The sequence below is a fragment of the Balaenoptera musculus genome, chromosome 14 (assembly GCF_009873245.2).
Source record: "Balaenoptera musculus isolate JJ_BM4_2016_0621 chromosome 14, mBalMus1.pri.v3, whole genome shotgun sequence".
In the NCBI taxonomy this organism is placed as follows: domain Eukaryota; kingdom Metazoa; phylum Chordata; class Mammalia; order Artiodactyla; family Balaenopteridae; genus Balaenoptera; species Balaenoptera musculus.
In genome coordinates, this window is record NC_045798.1 from 29,320,994 (window position 1) to 29,342,247 (window position 21,254).

A 21,254-nucleotide genomic window follows, 5' to 3' on the forward strand; every position below is an offset into this window, starting at 1 on the left:
CCAAGTGGCCGCTGAGGCTCCCCACCTGCATGCAGCCTGCGGTCCTCGTGTGGGTATCAAAGGTGGGTCCTCATGCACGGCAGGAATGAGACCCCCTAGTCCCAAAGGAGACCCCAGTCCTCACGTGTCTGAGCCCTTTACCTGTGCACCTCTCGGGACATCACCTGGCACCCCATTCAGATCAGATCAGAAAACTTCCTAAAGACAGTGAATGTATCAATCAGTAACCCAAGGGGAGGTGGAGGTGAGGCCTCTGGGGATTGGCTTGGGGAGGGAATTACCCCCTGGGAGGCCCCCTGGGCTCCACCAGGTGTGTGAGCGGGCCCAGTGCACCTGCCCTGTGAGCAGCAGGTGGCACAGGGGAGTCAGCGTGATGGGCTCTGAGGCCCCGCAGTGTCCGCAGAGGGGAGCAGGGCCGGTGGGCTTGCCGAGGGCTCTCCAGGGTGTGGTTTGGTGAAAGTGCCTGGGTCATTGCACAGGCCGAGCCCTGGAGTTTAGGTGCCAGAGACAGCAGGTGCTGGGGCCGCTCTAAATACTCTTTAATTATTGTTGACAGCAAATTAGGAACACGAGGGAGAAAGCTAAGTGTGGGCTGGAATTTCCTCTGTCCTAAGACTGACTTTCTCAATTTTTAAACTTCAGAAAAGACCTGTGGCCAGCCAGTGAATATCGTCATTAGAATTATTCTTATATGTAATTCCTCCTCCTAAAGATGAAAAAAATAAGGCCCAGAAAATATTTTTCTTTGTTAAACTGATCACAAAAACAATAGCATTTTAGAGGTTTGGTTTTCTTCAGTCTGACCCACGTCTCGGATTTTAAATACTGATGTGATAATTACTGAAGCCGTTTTCATCACCCGCAGCAGGCAGAGAGCAAGCATGTCACCTCTGGGCTGTCATATGCAAACCTCCCTAAAGAGCCTGTGGATTTTTGGGGTCGTTTGGGGAAACAGGCGACACACTTGTGGAGGGAAACAAGCAGAGAGTCATCATTTGGTTTATTGCATTCCGAGGTACCCTGGGCGGAGGCGGGGGAGGTCGCTGAGAGCAAGTCTGCTTTATCAGCAGTTCAAAAGCCTTATTACCTGAGATTTGCGTTCTGGAAAAAAAATTGCCATTGCAGTATCAATACATACGTCCTGTGAGATCCAGGTTTCGGCCCCGGTAGGAGGGCTGGACCAACCCACACAAGGTTACGTGAGATTACAGAGAGGAACCACTGGACACCAAAGTCACCAAGACGTGGGCTCAGCCAGACAGCCCGGACTCCGGCCTGATGGCTCCTTTGGGGATCAGGAACTCTTGCTCCAGGCTCCCAGGAAGGCCCCATCCTGGGGCAGCCCTGTCTGCTCCCCTCACCTCTCATCGTCCCGCCCGTAGTTAATCGTCTGTAGGGCCTGAGCTATGAGCACCGCCATTTCCCGTGTGCCCGCAGCAACCACCCTGCAAGACATGAGGTCTAGCGGCCCGCCTGCGGACAGAGGGACAGGGTGTCTGGGTTAGGGAGGGGGTGGCACGACCCCCAACAGCGCAGCACTCAGGCTGAGCCAGCCCAAAGGGTGGAGCCTCAGCCCCGCTCTGCCCCAACCTGGGTGCCATCCAGGCTGCAGGACCGGCACCTCCTGAGGCTGCGCTGGGAGAAAGCGGCTTAAGGTACAGCGTTCAGGGCCGAGGCTCAAACGATGTTAGGTCAGGACAGGGAGCAGTTCTCAAACTCTGTGCTGCACGGGGCTCCAGGGACCCAGGAGGCCTTGGTGGGGTGGGGGTGGGGGGTGCTGGGGGTGGCCTTTCTGATGGGCCCCTCGATGCGGCTGCTCTGTGCACCAGGTATCTGGGGCAGGATGAAGGCCCTCGACCTCCTGGAGGTGTGAACAGGCCTAAAGGCCTCACTGGAGACCTCAGTGCACCTGCGTGCGTGTGTGTGTGTGTGTGCGCGCGTGGTCACATCCAGGACAAACACGTCTTTAACGGGGACGGGCCTGCCTGGCCTCGATGCCCAAGGCTGACCCCTCTTCACTTCACACCCTCCCGGAAGCTCAACTAGGGCCTCCCGAGGAGAAGGAGCAAAAACGGAGCAATCATGGGATGAAGGGCCCACCGCCAGCGCCAGCAGTTAAACGGAGCCCAGCGTTTCCGCAACAGGCTCTGGATTAAAGCTGGGGGAGGATGGGCTCCACAGAGGACCCCAATGTCAGATGAGGCTCCATGGGCGTCCCTGGGACAGGGACGCTGCAGGACTCGCCCCCGTGGGGTCGGTAACTGGGCACGGTGACTCTGAGACAGAGGAACAGGTCACCCTAGGATCCATCACCTAAATCCTCGTCATTGGATCAGGGAGCATGCTTCCTGCTCTGTGGTCTCAGTGGACTGGGGGGGGGGCGGGGGCAGGGAAGTGAGTGTTTAGAAAACACTCACAGCCACCCGTCCTGACCCTGGGTCTATTTTCACACCTGGAGGCAGGAAGGGGGAGGGGCCTTCTGGCCTGGCCCACTGCCCTCCCTACATGTCCCTGTTAGCAGAGGCGGGGGCCTGTCTGTCTGGGGCATCGCGGATCTGTCCTGGGGATGCACCCCTGGGGACGAGGGCGGGCTGAGGGCCCGAGCTCACCTGACGTGTCCATCACGACGCCGCCTGCTTCCCTGATGATGACGGTGGCTGCAGCCAGGTCCCAACAGTGCAGGCCAAACTGGTAGTAGGCATCGGCGGCGCCAGAGGCCAGGTGGCAGAGCGCCAAGGTGGAGCTGCCGATGACGCGGACCCTGGCGGAGATGGAGGAGGGGAAACACACTGAATGGCTCTGCTCCAGTGCCCGCCCCCTCCACCGCGGGCACCCCCAGGAGCTAAACAAGAGCCCAGGGCCTCTTCCCAAAAGCTCGATTCTGAGCCCTGGGCCCAGAGCCGTGCCGTCCAATAGAACTTTCTGTGGTGATGGACCACTCGGCACCGAGAAGCCACCAGCCCAAGGCCGTGGCACTTGAAGTGTGGCTGGTGCAACTGAAGGACACAACTTTCACTCTGTGGACCTTCAACGATCTTAGATTTAAACCATCTGGGGTGGCCGCAGTCACAGCACAGACCCGGGGGAGACTGGGCTGGGGGGGGTGTCACTGTCATCACGAAGGGCGCTGAGCTCTGGGCACACAAGGGGCTGAGATGGGCTCCCACAGGTCCCCTGCCACCCCACCCCCACGGGCTGCACGAGGTCCCGGCTGGGGACCGGGCTGGCTCGCGTGTCACTGCTCCTGCCCCGGGGAGCAGCCTGGGAGCTGTGCGTGGGGCCTGGGCGTCCCGTGGGTCCCGGGGAGGGGGAACATGCACCCATGGGTCCCAGTCCTGGGAGGGGAGCGCGTACCCATGGGCCCCAGCACGGAGCAGCCTCTCCATGTTGCTCAGGAACAGCTTCAGGGTCGTGGGGTCTCGTCTGGGCCCGATTTCTGTCAGAACCAGGGCCTTGGAGAGATCTGTGTGGAGAGAATTTCTCCAAGTCAGAAACACCAAGGCTCAGTTCTCACCCAGCAGTCGGGGTTTTCCTCGAAGCGAACTGCAAACCCGCCTCCCGCTCTTGCTCAATTCAGTGTCCTCCCTGGGTGGCTGATGCTGCAGAGGTTTCTGGCCTGGGAAAGGAAGGACGTGCTGACTAGAGTCGAAGCCACACCCTGACCATCTCACCTCCCAGGCCCCAGAAAGTCCCAGATGCAGGGGTTGGGGGGTAGACCTCCCAGTTCTCTCTTTTCAGGGACGCTTACCAGCAAGAACTCGGAAGAGTCTGGTGGCTCATGAAACTAGCATCATTCAGTCACAGATAAAAACAAAGTGACTCCAAAGTGGGAACGCCCCATGTTTGGAGGAAAAACAATGCCTCATCAAATAAATCTGCCTTTAAAAGCCTTTCTCGGGACTTCCCTGGTGGTGCAGTGGTTAAGAATCCACCTGCCAATGCAGGGGACACAGGTTCGATCCCTGGTCAGGGAACTAAGATTCCACATGCTGCAGGGCAACTAAGCCTGTGCACCAAAACTATTGAGCCTGCGCCCTAGAGCCCGCAACTACTGAAGCCCGTGTGCCTAGAGCCCGTGCTCCGCAACAAGAGAGGCCACCGCAACGAGAAACCCGCGCACCGCAACGAAGAGTAGCCCCTGCTCGCCGCAACTAGAAAAAGCCCGCGCGGGCAGCAATGGAGACCCAACGCAGCCGAAAATAAATTTAAAAAATAATAATAATAAAAGCTTTTCGCTAGCTGCGAAATAATAATAATAAAAGCTTTTCGCTAGCTGCGAAATAATAATAATAAAAGCTTTTCACTAGCTGCCGTGATGACAAAGATGGAAACGTCATCCCTGCCGAGGAAGCGACTGCTAAGCAACGTCTTTGGAAAGGGGTCCTCGGGAGTAACCCCCCAGCATTGGGAGTAGATGCTGTGGCCACCAGACACAGGAAAGTGGCTGCAGGTGGGCCGGGCCTGACTCACTGCGGGGGTCACAGCACTGTCCCTCTTGGCCACACACGCAATCACATCCAGATCTAGTGTCCTGTCTCGTCAGGCCTTGCCGTTCAGGCAGGATCAGCCACTCCCGTGTGTTCAGCTGAGAGAACAAAGCCCCTCCATGAAGTGGAGGAAAAACACGCCCATAGGTAACCTCACTCCCCAGGCCCAATCCCGCCTGACTCCTATAAAGTCACCTCCCACCAGGGACAGACCACTGGGAGGAGACACTGAGTCTGTACCATTTCCCCTTTTCTCACACTGGAGGCTCTCATTTTATACTGTAAAGACTTTCTGAGACCTGGCACCACAGCTGGGCCAGCGACCAGCCCTGCCGTGTGTCTGGTGGCGGCTCGGGCTCTACCCACACGAGGGGCACAGGGCGGCGGCTCCAGGATCTCCGGGGACAGGGACCCAGTCTGCCCTCCAGAGCTCACCTCCCAACCCCACCCTCACTGGGCTGCAAGCTGAGAGGGCACCTTCCCATGGAAAAAAGACTTGTTTTGAAGAAAAAGACCTCAACAGGGCCAGGCGCAGTGGGTGACCTGCAGGAGGTCGTGAGGCCCAGACCGTGACTCAAGCTTGTCTGGTGATGATGCCAAAGAAAGGGTTTCTTCCCGTAGTTTTTCATCTGTGAGAAGACACCTCTGTGCCCAGTGTCCCCCGCCCCCCAGCTGCAGTGTATCCACTCTTCCTCATGCTTGCTCAAGTGGTGTTTTTTCCTAAATGAAACCCAGACAATTAAGAAGTCATCTGAACTCTGCCACCTGAGGCAAAATACTTTCTGTTGTTTTCTTTTGCCCAGATAATGAAACAAAGGTAAAAACGACAATCCCCTCTACTTAATATTGTCTTATATTATGATTAATTCTGACTAGCTCTCCACAATTACTATGACTTACTATGACTTTTATTACCTTTCAAACTATTTTTATCATAATAGTTTAGCTCTTAATCAAATACTAATATATATATAATTTAAAATATTCTGTGACTTCATGGGTGTGTGTGGGGGGCACGGGGACCTATTGCTTAATGAGTTCAGAGTTTCTATTTGCAGCGATAAACAATTTGGAAATAGAGGAAATGGATGCACAAGATTGTGAATGTAATTAATGCCACTGAATTGTACACTTAAAAATGGTTAAAACGGCAATTATTATGTTATATGTATTTTACCACTATAAAAAAAATCAAATAGATTTTGAAGCAGGGCATCTCTGCATCCTCTTTCAATAAACAAATTTTAGGGTGAAAAAAATAGTCCGTGACTTCCAACAGTTTGAAAACCCTTTTTCTGGTTGAGGATCAGAGCACTGTTGTCTTGAGAGAGATTTTACAACTTAGAGGTGAGAGAGGCAAGTCCTCTGTCTGCCCTGAAATACATCCTCACAGGAAAGAGGTGACTGTGCCTTGAAGTGTGGGCATGGACGCAGGGCGTACAGCTCCCGTGATGGCCTCGGATTGGAGTGTGTGACACACGTGCTTGGGCTTCCAGGTCCTTGCAGACCGTGAGCTCCTCACACGAAAAGTAGTATTAGCTGTACTTCACTGAAAACCCCAGAACTAGAGAGAAAAAAGGTTGGGGGCTGTGAGGGAGAGGCAGAGAGTGACCAACGGGAAGGGGTTACCCCAGAGCCACCCAAACACGGGGCGCCAGGAATGTAATGCCACTGAATTATTCACTTTACAACAGCTAATTTCATGTTACGCGACCTTCACCTCAATACATTATGTTCAAAAACAAATAAGTAATTGGAAAAAAAAAAAGTATTGTTCAGAATCCTGGAGAAGGCTGCCCTGGAAACCTATGTAACCTCTTCCAAATCCCCTCTGGTAAAAAAAGAGCAGCTGGGAGAGCAAAACACAAACCACAGACGAAAACCATCTACAAAAACCTACATCCACAAGGGCATATCCAGGCCCCAGAGGGCAAGTGGGCGGGTGAACCCGACAGCTACTACGACCTCTCGTAACCGACCTTCCAGGGACTCTCAGGGCAGGACCCACTGAGCAGAAACGCATGGGAGTGAACCCCAAATTCACTGGACGGGAATCTGGGGCAAAGGAGGGAGAAGATCCAGGTAACAGCGAGGGAGGGGCAGAGCCAACCGTCCAAGGAAGAGGCCAACTTTGCAGGCACTTCACAAACACAGCAGAAGAGGGAGCCCTAGAGCCACGAGACGATGGAAAGTGTTCACTCCCCCACCCCATCACACCACCCGCCTCCAGAGCTCTTTCAATTAGAAAGAATGTAAAAGAATTATGTTTGAATCCCATACACAATTATCATAAGAAAAAAGAGAATAGGGAGCAGAATAACATCTCTCTAGTCGATCAGAGATTTCCAGAAAGACCTGTCCACAAAACAGAAGTAGCTGCAAGTGAAAGAAACGGAGAACCCACGGAAGAAGAACATCACTCAAAAGTGGAGGGGAGAGAACCTAGGAAAGAATTAGGAAAGAAAACAGTTCAGATAAGAAGGTCAAGCTAAAGGAACGAGAATAAATAAACACAATAGATTATGCTTTACAAGACATGGAAGGTGAAAAGGAGGAAATTTTTAAAAATTAAAAAATCGGTGGAAAAGATTTAAGACAAAGTGACAGAGAGGTACGTACTGAAATGCTGGCTAGAAAGTGCCATTATGTCTGGGGTTTGTAGCAGGGAGTTGTTTGGGGTGGTGGGGGCAGGGAGCTTGGAGGAAGCAGGGTTGGCCGCAGGGGGACAGGGGGGCGACATCAGGCTGTGATGGGTCATGTGGGTTCACTGTACTTTTTCCGTCTCCTTTGTATGTGTTTGCAGTTCTGCAAGGTAGAATTTTGAGAAAAAACTACCAAAGAAATTCTGGCCTCATCTAATCCTTTACCGCTGTGCAGTGCGGTCTTTGCTCTGCTTTTGTGAGTTGAAGACATTGCAGAAAGGAGCACAGGAAAGAGAAGGCAAGGAAAGCAGGGAGATGAGTGGTGGTTGTTTCAGCGACCACCTCCTCCAGAAACGCATCCCAGAATTGATAGCTGGTTGATCTCATGCGAAGATTCAAATTCCTTCTCTGATAACGACTCTCATTTTGGGCGCCAGCGCCAGGCCCTCCCTGAGTGCCCTGCGGGTAGGACTTAATTTGATCCTCACAGCTGTCATCAGCGTCACCTCCCGCCCATGTGAACACTGAGGTTCCAGGGGCAGAGCTGACAAGTCACATGTGGAAGGTGTCAGAATCAGGCTTTGAAGCCAGGTCTGTACGACACCTAAGGACCATGCTGCTGAGGAGAGCCTTCCGTCACCTCCTGTAGAAACCTCATCACCCGGCAAATAGAAGACAACCAGGGCTGAAAACATCACCCTGGACTTTATGAGTCAGAATTTTTAAAAAATCCCAAGTGAGCTTTCGGACATGAGCACCGACGGACTTGGGGTTCTGTGTTGCAGAGGTGGGTGGACGGCATGTTTGAGCAAGGAGGCCTGTGGGAGGAGGGCCTGGGATGGGTGCGAGCGTGGGCACCGAGCCTCGAGTCACAGCAAATGAATGTGGAGCAAAGTTCACCAGGGCCTTTGACAACTTGCTCCCTCAGCCCCGAGTTACACAACTGGCTGGCAGGCCAGCTCCTGGCAGGCGCAGCTGTAATCAACGCTGCTGTCTACGCGGCCAAAGCAAACAGTCCCCGGGCAGGAGCCTGGGCTGGGCGGTGGCAGAGGCCGGTCCGTGGTCCTGCCGGGCCCCTCCCTCTGGAGCTCCTGCGACGTTACTTCCTGCCCCCTCCCCCCCAACACTCGTGATGCCTGGGCCTCCTGCCTGACCTCCTGCGTCGCCCGTCCTTCACGGGGCGGTCATCTCCCTGGCAGATCCGCTGCTCACAGTCACCCCGCCCAGGGATCCAGATGGCGCTGCTCTCACCGGACCTCAGCGGACCTGACTTGGGTTGGAAGGCCCGTCTCCTCACTGGCTGCGGGCAGCTCGGGGGCAGGGACACTCCTGACCCCTCTCACCACCTCTCAGGCCAACTAGGCACATACTGTCAACTCTGTATGTTACAGGCAGTCTGAGTGTAACAGCAGCCCTTTGTAAAAGCCACCGGTGTCCTTGGGTCCTGCTCCAGGACTGACAAGGACGGGGAACATCTGTGGTGCATACAACACGGCTCATGGACACAGCTGCTGCCCTGCGGCCGTCCGTGTTCTCACAGGGACTGAAGCCAATGGCAGTGGGTCCACATCCAGGGAGCCACAGCCCGCACCTGGGGAACCGGGTCACCAAGAAGCTCCGAGGGCCAGAGTATGCCTCTGACTCTGCCCTTGGCCTGGCCAGCTCGCCCAGGTCCACTGGGACCACGCGGGAACTAGTGGCCGGGTTCCTTCTCACATTAGGGATGAAAGGTGAGAGCAGAACAGAAAGGGCCCATTGAAGGCTCCCGGCCACATCCACATCCACACTGAGACACAGACTGGCCCGACGTCCAGCCCACCAGGGGCGTGCTGTCCCCAAAGAGACTGGACCTCGGTAGGAGATCCCCACCACTGCCTCGCGGAATGCGTGACACGAGCGGGGCCCACCTGTCTCCCCGGAGACGCGCAGTCGCTGGCCGTTGCAGAAGGCACCCCGGCCCCTCCGGCCCGTGTACAGCCGCTCCTCGGTGCAGTGGTAAATCACCCCGAACTCCAGCTGTGGGGAGGGCAGGACAGAAAACAGACACAGGATGTGACACAGGGACCGAAGGCCATGCAGCTCTAGCTGTGACCACTAACATAAGGACCGTGGACAGAAATTAGCTTTCGAAAGGGAACTCAAAAAATCAGCATCTGGATTCAAACCTAGACCTGGACATGAAAGCAAATGTTCTTTTCTTAAATAACTATATTTAAAGATATATTTAAACAAATAAAACTATATTTTAAACTGACATCATAATCAAGCATTAGTAACTGAAAATTACTGAAAAAGCTTCCTTCTTCAAAAAGGCCTCTTTTGTTTTTTCTGGGAGGGGAAAAAAGGCTCTTGTGACTCTAATCAAACCCCACAAGAAACCCTCAAAATTGCTGACGTGTGAAGAATTCAGAATGCATCTGGAGATCCAAGAGCATCACAGAGCCCGGGGTGGCCCAGGAAGAGACGTGATTCACCAGAGGGGCTGATCCCTCCCTCACCGCACACATCATCGGGCCGCGGCCTCAGTCCCCACAAGCCAGTGCCGAGAGGAGGGGAGCTGGGAAAAGGCCTCCCTACACCCGGAGCCCGTCTGCCTCTCCTCCCAGACTCCCTGCCATCCTGGGCTAAGAACAGCACGCGTGCCTGGCCTGGGGGGCCGCCAACGGACAGAGAAAACGAGGAGAAGCCCCGCAAACGCCCGAGGGAAGTCTGGGCGGGCAGGAGAAGGGCTCACTTCTGGGAAGACCCTCCAGTCAGCACACACCCAGAGCCTGCGCCCCCTCCAGTCAGCACGTGACCGCCCCCCTTCCCAAGCCCAGGTCAGTCCCGGAACTGGCCGGCCTCTGAGACCCTGCGGCAGGCAGCCAGGGCCTCCACGACGAGGCCAGAACACGTGTACCCAGCACACACCCCGGACCATCACAGGCCTCGGCCTGGCCAGTCAGAGACCCTGCTGCCAGGATGAACAGCCCCCGGCCCCCGAGCTTCCTGCTCCACTTGCTCATCTCAATGACCACATTTAACAGAGAAACGAGTAGCTGACTCCCTCACCAGATCTCAATATTAAGGCTCTTGCTTATCTTCACCTCAAAAATTAAGTTCTTTCTCATGGGTATGAGTCCTCTGCTGCCCCAGAATCTGCGCTAACCCTGAGGGTGCCCTGATGAGGACTCCCTCCGCAAAGCCTGGCCCCTGCCCTGTTCAAGTGTAACTGTAGTAACTGCAACGAAGGTAAGGCTTTTGCTAAGTGTAATCGCTGAAACTGGATAACAAAGCTTAAGCCTGGATCCAGACTTTTCTGCAGGTCCCACGATACGGCCCAGTTCCGAGGTCGATGGGAACCACGCAACAGCCATGTTCTCACCCAACAGCTAGAGGAGAATGAAGAACTAATAGAACACTGGGATTAGAAATGTCCTCCAAAAATAGGAGTTTCTTTTGTGTGTGACTTGATCACACGCCCCAGGGGTCAGATGGAGACTAACTGGGAACATCTGCCCAGAACGTCCCCTCCACGTGGCATCGCTAAACGGCCACCGAGGGGGAGGGCCGGCCGGAGCCCCAAACCCACACACCCCAAACCGGTTTGCATTTGTTTACTTTCTTGGATTTGAAAACACATGCTTGGATTTACTCGTCGTGATGAAGGCCAAGGACAAGGAGAGGAAAACAGAGGTTGGAACCAAGAAGCAAGATGAATAAACAACACACAAGGGGCTGCATGGCCGGGCCCCACCCATCACGTACCTCCTGGTTCACAGCAAACCCAATGCTCACTGCCACGGTCGGGAACCTGCAGAGAAGACAGATGGTTTACACGGTGACACACACGGACGCATGCAAACTCAGAAGCTTCCGTACGGCTGGAGGCGCAGAGGACCCTTCTACAGCGTGGCTGGGTTTGTTTTGTCAAAAACTACCTCCCACAATTTCACTGAGCGCTTCGAGGACAAGCAGGCCGAGCTGACCTGTAGGACAGCGACCTTGACAGACAACAGTGCTGGCCATCGTCAGGACGGACATGACTCAACAGTGACCACTGAGGATCCGGTGGAGAGTTGTTAATAATCAGCTTTCTGGTTCTCAGAGGCTGAAGGGACGGAGGGGCCTGGCCCCAGCATCCATCGAGGGGCCGGGTCCAAGACAATCACGTCCCTCCTGCCATGACCCCTGGGTGAGCCTCACGCAGGACAGCAGGCGTGGCCACTGCGTGGAAGGTGGGCGGTGACCTTGCATCCTGCCTGCAGGTTTACAGGTTACGTCTCCAGAACGATTTCTCCTTTATGTGAGGATCGTTAGGGCTTAACGAGTAGGAACAAGGAAGGGCTGCTTCTAACCCAGGAGACTCGGGACCCAGCCTTGCCCAGGCTGCGCCGTGATGTCCCCTGCGGTCTCCATGGGGAGGCTCTTGACTCGCCATGGCAGGGCCTGGCTGTGGTTCCCACCCTCAGAAGGCTTTTTGCACTTGCTCTAGTCCCAGTGCTGCTGGACACGAGCAGGACAGGTCCTGTCTGAGCTGCAGTGGCCAGAGGCCCCCAAATGCCTTGAGGCTTCAAGGGTCACCACAGCCCTGGACGGTGTCTGGACGGCCCTGGACGGTGTCTGGAGCCTAAGGGTCAGCCTCACAGCTTGTTTCCCAAATGACACTGTCGTCCAGGTTCTCTCTCTGGTCCTGGGGTGGACATGTGGCCTTTGTCCATGGTAGGGCTTGGCCCGTTCTGTCCCTACCACCCTCAAACAGGTGACCAGTGGGACAGGAACAGGAGCCCCACTCGGAGATACACATCCGGAGGGGAGCCCCGTGGTCCCACAGGACTCCCCAGGAGTGTCACGCTCTAGAGTCTGGTGACACTGTTGCTGTCACCAGATGGCTCTGTTCCACCGTCTCTAAAGGGCCACCTGTGATGCGCTGAATCACTTTCCACACTTACACATAAACGCTCCATTTGAGGACCCCACACCCCGGTCCCTCTCACTGTAAGGAAGGAAGCGGGCGGCTGGCTCACCTATGGTAGGGGCCCCCCCCGTGGGTCCCGCTGGTGGGGGCTGCAGGTCCACAGGCCCCCCAACCGCCAATGGGGACCCGGGATGGGGCAGGAGCCCGGGCCAACCAGCTCTGGGGCTGCACGAGTGTCCTCGTGGGAGGTTTTGACACCCCCCGCCCCCCGGCCCCCTTCAGCGCTTCTGGGGCTGGGCAGGTCACTGCCATCACATGCCTCTGACCTCCCGGAAACCTGCTGCTCTGGGCTGGCATCTGCCCAGATTAGGCCGGCAGCCGGCGGCTCCTCAACCCCCCAGGCCGCCATCCATACGCGTGCTCCCAAGGCTGCTGGACCAGACACCCTATGTTATTTACAACCCTGCCCATCTCTCCAGGGGCCTCCTTAAGGGTCCTTCTTAATTCAACCCAACGTTTAAATGTGACAAATGCAATAGTTTTTAAACAAGTGAAAATTTCCTACATGCTCTGAACGTATCTCACAAATCCGAAACCTTATTTTAAAGTATCGTGACTTGTAAGTGAGACCACAAACCCGCTAGAGGTTTGCTGACGTGCTAGTTTGGAAAAGCCGGGGTGTGCCTGCGCTCACCTGTGCACGAAGTTGCAGGTGCCATCAATGGGGTCGACGATCCAGGTGGGGCTGGGGGTAAGCACACACTTGGCCCCAGCGGCTGCAGCCTCCTCCGCGATGAACCTGCAGCGGACAGAGCTCAGCCTGAGAAAAGGCCAGGAACTTGAGACTCAGCGCTTCAAGCCCCGGCCCCGGAGACCAGCAGGCAGGGTGAGGAGATCTCACCCGGCCTCTCTGGTCAAACAGGGGCAGCGTCCGGGAAAGACCTTCTGCGTTTTGCCCTCTGCTAGTCTGTCACTTGGCACGACCCAGACACACAAGGTGACACCTTCTGTTAAAGCACCAGGGGGTGCGGTGGGCCAGGCAGGGGTCTGAGGATAGATGTGGGAAGAGCTGCCGGCGAGAAGCTGAGCTCTGCGCTGACTTGACTCTGCAGGGAGAGGGCCAAGAGAGCCAGCCAGGGGCCTGAGAACGCTGGGGGGCTGGCCCGGGGTTGGGGGGGACAGGCTGCATCACAGCTGACACCCCATCTGTACCCAGCCCGGCCTCCCCAAACCGCAGGTGGTGACATGGCATCCGTCCCGCATGCGGAGACAGGAGCTGACGTTGCTCCTGGGAGGCCCCACCCCCCTGGGCTCCCCTCTGGACCCCATCCTGCAGGAGTACGCAGGCCAGGCACCCCGGGCCCCTGTCCCCGCCTGTCCTCTGTGATGAGTCCTCTGAACACAAGCCCCCCCACAAGGCTGTCCACGCCCCATTGGGAACCTGAACTAGACGGCAACAAGGCAGAGTCCACTTGGTCTGTCTCAGCAACGGGAGCCTCCAGGAGCCAGCCACCTAGGCCGGAAACCAGGGATGGCTCCCCTACCCCTCCCTCTTGTCCCCCCCTCCCACCATGCTGGCTCATGCTGGAGGGTCCCCCGAAGTGTCTGCATCCCTGCCTCCTGGGAGGAAAGAACAAACTCCACCTAAACCCCCAGGACGGCGCCCGACACAGGTTTCCGACTGTCCCCAACAGATCAGGTTCACCTGGTCCCGCCGAGGGCTTCCCACTAGGTCCTCACATGCACGTCTGTCCTAGAGGAAAAGGGGCCCTGACCACAGCACACCTCTACCAAGAAGGAAAAACGAGTGAAAAACAAGAAATGCTTGGTGTCCTACTGCTGGCGTTTTGCACACCCCAGTTGTAGTCGTCAGGAAGCTCTTTTTAAATAGAATTTAAAAGTTAGAGTTGGGGACTTTTCTGGTGGCACGGTGGTTAAGAATCCGCCTGCCAATGCAGGGGACACGGGTTCGAGCCCTGGCCCGGGAAGATCCCACATGCCGCAGAGCAACTAGGCCCGTGTGCCACAACTACCGAGCCTGTGCTCAAGAACCCACGAGCCATAACTACTGAGCCTGCGTGCCACAACTACTGGATCCCGCACGCCTAGAGCCCGTGCTCCGCAACAAGAGAAGCCACCGTAACAACAAAGAGCAGCCCCGGCTTGCCGCAACTACAGAAAGCCCGCGCACAGCAACAAAGACCCAATGCAGCCAAAAATAAATAAAATAAATAAAAATTAAAAAAAAAAAAAAGAGTTGGAAAAAAAAAAGAGTTGGCGCCTTAGTCTCACTAGTCACACGGGCCAGACGCCACCACACTGGACGTGCAGACAGAACACCTCTGTCACCGCAGGAAGCTCTCCAGGCTGGCATGTCACGGTCCTAACACTGTGAAGGTGCCCTTCATTCTGGTGTCATTTCAATTGACACAGTGCTGTCACCGTCACTCAGCTGGTCCCCCTCAACTCTGGCAGCATTTCTGTCCCAAAGATTATGAAACTCACGCTCTATGTGCAGAGTCATCCAGACACAGACAAATCACCCGAAGCTCGTCCGTGTACACGATGAGGCTACATCATCATTTTCAGGTTGCTGTTTCCACCCCCCCGACCGCTGTCCCTGGAAAAACCCACGTGTGAGCAAGCAAAGCACTGGACTGGGGACAGGGGTGAGGAACCTGGAAAATTCGTGTGAGTGGAGAAAGCCTACAGCCGCCCCCAGGAGCTTACAGCCCAGAGGGCAGACCAGATGCATCAGGGAAGCTCCTGGCTCTTGTCCCTCCTCCTGCTGGGCAGCCTCCCTGCCATCCTCCCCCCTGGGAATTTGGATCATTCGGATCATGTGACCCAGGTAGGCGGGTCTAGATGAACAAGGTCGTGGTGACCATCAAGTCAGAGGAGGCTGGGCGGGGTGCGGCCAGGCAGGGTGACTCCCCGACCGCTAACCCTGGCAGAAACAAGGGGACGATCCTATGCCGCATTAGCTCTGAGGTTTTCTGAGTCAAAGACGTAAGGTATTAAATCCGTCTTCAGTGCTTTCTGCAGCGTGATTTTCCTGCAAGTTTGTGATTATGTTCTTAAAGAAAGGGGGCCATACCCGAAACACACACACATAAGGACAAAGTCCCAGGCTTGAACTGGGCACAAGGTCCAGGAAGCAGTGAGAAGACGTCACTAAGGTCGAGAATAGAAATGACTCACAACAAAGATGATCCCAGGAACCTGGAAGGAATGTGGAATCTTCTTCCTTTTCTAACCTGATTTTAAGCGAGAAGCTGGTACCTACTAGGGGGGTTGGCAGGAGTCGCTGGGGTCCTGGAGGAGGAGGAGGGGCCGACAGCTCAGACAGCTGGACCACAGCCTGCGGCTGGCAGTCAGTCCATCAGCAAATGTGTGTACGTGGTCTCTGGGCTCCCGGAGCAGCCCCCATGATGCATCTGCAGACACAGCTTTCATCCTGCGGGGCATTTCTGGTGGGAGTCACTCCAAGCAGCCACTCCAAGGCCTGGCCTTTCTGGGCGTCGACTGTTCAGGCCGAGGGCACCCTCCTCTTGACCGCAAGCCCAGGTGGGGGGAGCACTGGTCACCTCCCCACTTGCCTCGTGCCCGTGGGTGGCCCCGGGGGCAGGGCCTCGGACGTGTCCACTCTTCTAAGGCACCAGAATACCTCCCCAGCCTGTGGATCCTGATTTTCTCCGTGTGGGAAGGTAATTCCTGCAGAGGCCGGGGTACACGGACTCAGATGGCATGTGAGAGAGTAACAGACACCTCAACAAGGGCACTGGACCGTCCACGAAAAACCCACAATGTAAACAGAAACAACACAAGTGACTGAGCATGGGGCCATTTCATAGGCCTATGGAAGGTACAGAGGAAAACAGCACCAGGGACAAGGTTCAGAGCTTGGAAATAAGTTAGACTAATACGTTCTGCTTTATTACTTCTTCCTAAGAGTCGTAACAAACCCTCCTTATGATTTTTATGGCCAGGAGCACCCAGGCCTTCTCTTTGGCCAGTTTGTTGGCTCTGTGACAAGGTCAGGGTCACCTTCAGTCCACTAGGGAGCCAGCTAATGTCCTCGGCCTCATCGCTCAGGCTTCGGCCCAGGCTCTGCTGCCCGAGGACACAGCATGAAATGCAGTGGGGAGACAATGCAGGCAGGCATCCAGGTGGTGGTGGCCAGGAACGCCTTCTCCCCAAGTGCACGCACCCCACAGGGCACAGGGGTCGGTCAGCACGACAGTGCGGCCATGTCCCACCAGGGGCCCAGGCGGGGCAGAGGCGAGAGAGCACCAGCCGTCCTCCTCCCCCGGCCTGTGCCTCCCGGACAAGGGGACGCAGACAGGCTCAGCGATGCTACTGCATGTCTTCAAAGTCGCCCCACTTGGATCTCACTTGGGAGCACAGCTGGAACAGGTTTCGGCACCCACAGAGGTGGCCCGGACGCAGACTGAGCTCATGCCGTTGGCGCCAACATAGTGCTTCGGGAACGCGGCCCTGACCTGGTTCCTTGTGTCATCTCCTCCATGCGGCAGCGTCAGTGCTGGGTGACACCGTGGTCAGATTCCCGTCCCTGGGGGTGGAGCGACTGCCCAGCCGAGGGCAGAAGCAAGCGCAGTTTCTGTCCACACCCATCTCCCAGGCTTTGGATTTCACCAGTGAGTAAAATAAAGTAGCAAAACCAGGGAGCCCACAGTCAGGTTGTTTCTTATTTTATCAAAGTCAAAACAGCTGCAATCTATCGGGTTTTTTTTTAATTTTTTTTTTTTTGGCTGCATTTGGTCTTTGTTGCTGCTCACGGGCTTTCTCTAGTTGTGGCGAGCGGGGGCTACTCTTCGTTGCGGTGTGCGGGCTTCTCATTGCGGTGGCTTCTCTTGTTGCGGAGCATGGGCTCTAGGGTGCGCAGGCTTCAGTAGTTGTGGCACGTAGGCTCAGTTGTTGTGGCTCTTGGGCTCTAGAGCGCAGGCTCAGTAGTTGTGGTGCACGGGCTTAGTTGCTCCGCAGCATGTGGGATCTTCCCGGACCAGGGATTGAACCCGTGTCCCCTGCGTTGCAGGCGGATTCTTTAACCACTGCACAACCAGGGAAGTCCCATGCCATCTATCTTTAGTACTGTTTTGTGAAAGACTAAAAATGAGGAAGAGCATAAGTTCAGACTTCTTAAGACAGGGTGGCAGCCTTATACCAACTTGTTGTTTAAGGGATATATTTAAATACTCTGAATGCAGAAAAATAACAATATACTATTTTATCCTATAATATGCGTGCAACTTTTTTCCTCATCACAAGTTTCTCAATTTGTCTCTGACCTAAAATACAATTAAATGTCCCCCAATTCTGGTACTTTCTTTTAAATCTTAATCATTGGGAAGAAACCAAACCTGACTTAGGTATGCTGAAAAATGATTTCACCTATCTGAATTTTCTAGGCAACAGAGCAGAGAGTAGCATCCTGGCTTTGCTCTCAGAGCCAAGACGGGAGAGGGAGCAGAGCCAGGCTGACACGGCAGCCAGTCCCTGCCTCGCAGCCTGCAGCTTGGGGACCGCTGCCTCTTGTTAGGGGTTGGGGGGCACCTGCACCGCCCAGGGCTTTGTCAGGTGGGCTGGCAGGCATGGTTGGAGAGGCTCCAGGGGGCCTGACACCCACCCAGGGTGGGGACTGCTGCTCTGGGCAGACCCAGACAGTTCTTCCGAAGGGGCTTCGGAGCCTGAGGCCCCCCGTGTGACACACTGTCTTCTGTCCTGTGACACTTGGCAAGGAGCGTGTAAATTCACACTGTGCAAACAGACACCAGGCCCCATATCGACACAACAGTGCATCCAAAGCACCAGCAACCGGCCAGCACTTTCAGGATTCGGTCTGTCAGAGTGATCCGACTGCAAAGCGCCAGGAGGCCTGGGACCGCCACCACGCAGAGCCCTGCAGTGACCAGAGCCTTTACCTGGACCCTGGACCCCAGGGCCCCACAGTCCAGCTGCCTCACTGCTGTTGGAGCCACTGGACGATGCAGGAACAGAAAGAGCTCCTGGGCCAGAACCAGTGGTGGTTCCTGAGCCATCACCTCTCAGGGAATCCAACTGCCTTGAACACGGCGGGGCCAGGGGCGCTGACCCTGCCAGCCAGCCCCACCCACCCCACCCCGCGTCTGCAGCCACGTCTGCGTGGACCTGAGCGGGTCAAACCCATGCTGTTCAAAGGTCAGCTGTGATTTTTTGGACGCTACCATTTAATTTAGATTTTTGAAAGTTAAGAAATCATAAACAGTGCAGAGCCTGTAACCATTATAACAGATGTTAGGGTCCTGACGCCAAACAAGGAAAAAGGGAGAGACGCTGAAACACAAGGGCTGCCGTCAACACGCTTGCACACACACACATACACACACGTGACCCCCCAGGTGATGCGGGTTAGAAGGAAGGAGCGGGGAGAAGGTGCGAGTGTGTACGGCCTGTCCCCTACCCCCCAGTCACTCGCAGGGCGTCATGCGGCAGGAGGGAGCCCCTCACTCGTCCACACGGACGTGGGGCCGGACAGACATGTCATCTACACCTGGGAATCCAGCGATTGGGCTCCAGGGTGAGCAGCTCCCTAAGGAAGGAAAGGGACACTTGTGCCCAAGGAGCCCCCTCCCCGAGCTCAGAGCGTCCGCTCCTGGGGCTCTGGGCCCCCTTGGAACTAGACACACAGCGCTGGGCAAATGCTGGCCTTTTTCAAGGAAAAGATTAATCGTTGCATCGGATTCTCCACATGGTGACCCAAAAGGTCAGGGACACCTGCTCTGGAGGGGGGTGGCCCTGGGGGCTTGGTGTGGGCTTGGCAGGAGGGGCGGGCGGCCCTGGGGACGGCCACACGTGGGGACGCGTCCTGGGAAAGTCCACGTGGCCCTGGGCTGACAGGGCACAGCAGAGGGGACTCCCCGCCAGGATCCGCGGGGGTGGGGGACACGTGACCGGGGGCGGGTCACAGCAAGGAGTCAGCGAGGCCCCAGCGCACCCACCTGTGGGAGGGAAAGCGCTGCTGCAGCTCCTGCAGGATCAGGGCCTCCACCACGTGATCTGTTTCTGTCACCAGGTCCGCGGCCGACGTTTTTGTTGAGACACGTTTTTCCTCAGAAAGGGCTTTCCTGATGATCTGCAATGAAAGTCGGGAGGTGGGTGATGCTGGCCAGCACCCCCTGCGCTGGGGACGGTCCTGCACCGGAGCTGGGCCCCCTCCCCCACCGCGGATGGCCAGACAAACGGACCTGTGGCGCCCGGCTCTCTGTGGGGCTCCTGGGAGCCTTCACTGCCGCCTACTCTTCTCGCGAGAAAGGCGGTCATGGGTGGACTAGTCTTTCTTTGGAGGAAAGAAACGCGGTTCTAAGGACGTGAAGCTTCAGCCACAGAGCCCCACGGAGCCCCCGAGCTTGAACTCGGGAGATTTCAGTGTAGGAACTGCTTCTCCTCTTTCACTTTACCAGTCACATGAACGTGCTCCTGGATCGGGAGCCCAAACGGTCCAGCCGAAACCAAACCCGAGAAAGTGAAAATGCACGCAGAGAACTGGAAGGCAGGCCCTGGCCTCACGCCCCGGGGGCTGGGTGCATCAGGTCGCAGGACCGAGTGGGTTGGTCTCCCAGGAGCTGACAGCGCTTCGCCTACACCTGGGACGGAGGGCTGAGCGCCAGGGCCTCCCTGGGGGCCCACACAGGAAGGCGTTGAGGGTATTAATCAGGAAACAGCCCCACTGCAGCTAGGGCCTATCCTGTCACCTCTGCCCGAGTCACAGCTCGAGTTCCCAACCACAGTGACATCAGGACCCTGAAGCGACCTCTGACCTCTCCTCCAAGACCCGCTGCACCCAGGATCCCTCACCTCCTTCCAAGGACCCCCTCGTTCAGCCGCCACCTGACATCCACACTGCCCACCCCGTGATACTTACTCTTCAACCTTAGGCGGGTGTATCCCATGCCCTGTACACACACATCGTGTACACACATGGCCTGTACACACACGCCGTGTACATACATGCCTTGTACACATGCCCTGTACCCACATGCCGTGTACACAATGCCCTATATCCACATGCCGTGTACACACATGCTGTGTACACACATGCCCTGTACCCACCTGCTGTGTACCCAGATGCCGTGTACACACATGCCCTGTACCTACATCCCATGTACCCAAATGCCCTGTACACACATGCCCTGTACCCACCTGCCCTGTACCCACATGCCACGTACCCACATGCCATGTACACACATGCCCTGTACACACATGCCCTGTACCCACATGCTGTGTACACACATGCCCTGTACACACACATGCCCTGTACCCACATCCCACATACCCACATGCCATGTACACACATGCCCTGTACACACACGCCATGTAATTACATGCCCTGTACCCACATGCCATGTACGCACATGCTGCGTACACAAATGCCCTGTACCCACCTGCCCTGCACCCACATGCCCTGTACCCACCTGCCATGTACACACATGCCCTGTACACATACCCTGTACCCACATGCCATGTACCCACATCCCATGTACCCACATGCCCTGTACACATACCCTGTACCCACATGCCATGTACCCACATGCCATGTACCCACATGCCCTGTACACATACCCTGTACACATATGCCATGTACCCACACGCCATGTACACACATGCCGTGTACACACATGCCCTGTACCCACATCCCGTGTACCCACATACTGTGTACACACATGCCATGTACACACATGCCCTGTACCCACGTGCCATGTACCCACATCCCATGTACCCATTTGCTGAAGAGGAGGAGGCCAGGAAGACGCCTCCAGGAAGCCTGCAGACAGGGGTGCTCACGCAGGATTTCACAGAATAAGCAGGACCCCCTAGACAGGGGCAGTCCTCATCCCAGCACCAAGCCCAGACGGTTGTTTGGTTTTCCCAGGTTGGTTGCAAAGGTGACAGATTGGTTGCAACGTTTTCTAACAGAAAACCCGGCTTGCTCTCTGCTCCCTGCTGCCCGCCTGGTGTCTAGGGTCGTGCCCGGCACACAGCCGAGGTGCAAAACCCTTCAAGTCACCAGTACATTACACCTCAGACTGCTTAAACAGAGTCAGCACCGTTTTTTCCAACCGGACCTCACGTGCTTGTGGAACACTGACCCCTTGATCTGTCTTGTTTCGCCTCTTGTTGCCCTCGAAGCCCATCACCCTCTGGCTTCCATCCCGTCCTGCATTCCGGGGC

At 55.9% G+C, this 21,254-nt stretch overlaps 1 protein-coding gene across 1 annotated transcript in view; it reads right to left on the reverse strand.

Annotated features, from left to right (window-relative positions):
- Positions 1–983: 983 nt before the first annotated feature.
- The window catches only part of IMPA2 (inositol monophosphatase 2), a 28,041-nt gene continuing 7,770 nt past the window's right edge, over positions 984–21,254 (reverse strand). The window contains exons 2-8 of the mRNA XM_036823530.1: positions 19,025–19,158; positions 12,721–12,825; positions 10,877–10,922; positions 9,037–9,145; positions 3,355–3,463; positions 2,610–2,761; positions 984–1,473 (exon numbers count right to left, since the gene is read on the reverse strand). Of these exons, the coding sequence (XP_036679425.1) occupies positions 1,358–1,473; positions 2,610–2,761; positions 3,355–3,463; positions 9,037–9,145; positions 10,877–10,922; positions 12,721–12,825; positions 19,025–19,158 (771 nt within the window). The 3' untranslated portion in view covers positions 984–1,357. The remainder of the gene's footprint in view (positions 1,474–2,609; positions 2,762–3,354; positions 3,464–9,036; positions 9,146–10,876; positions 10,923–12,720; positions 12,826–19,024; positions 19,159–21,254) is intronic.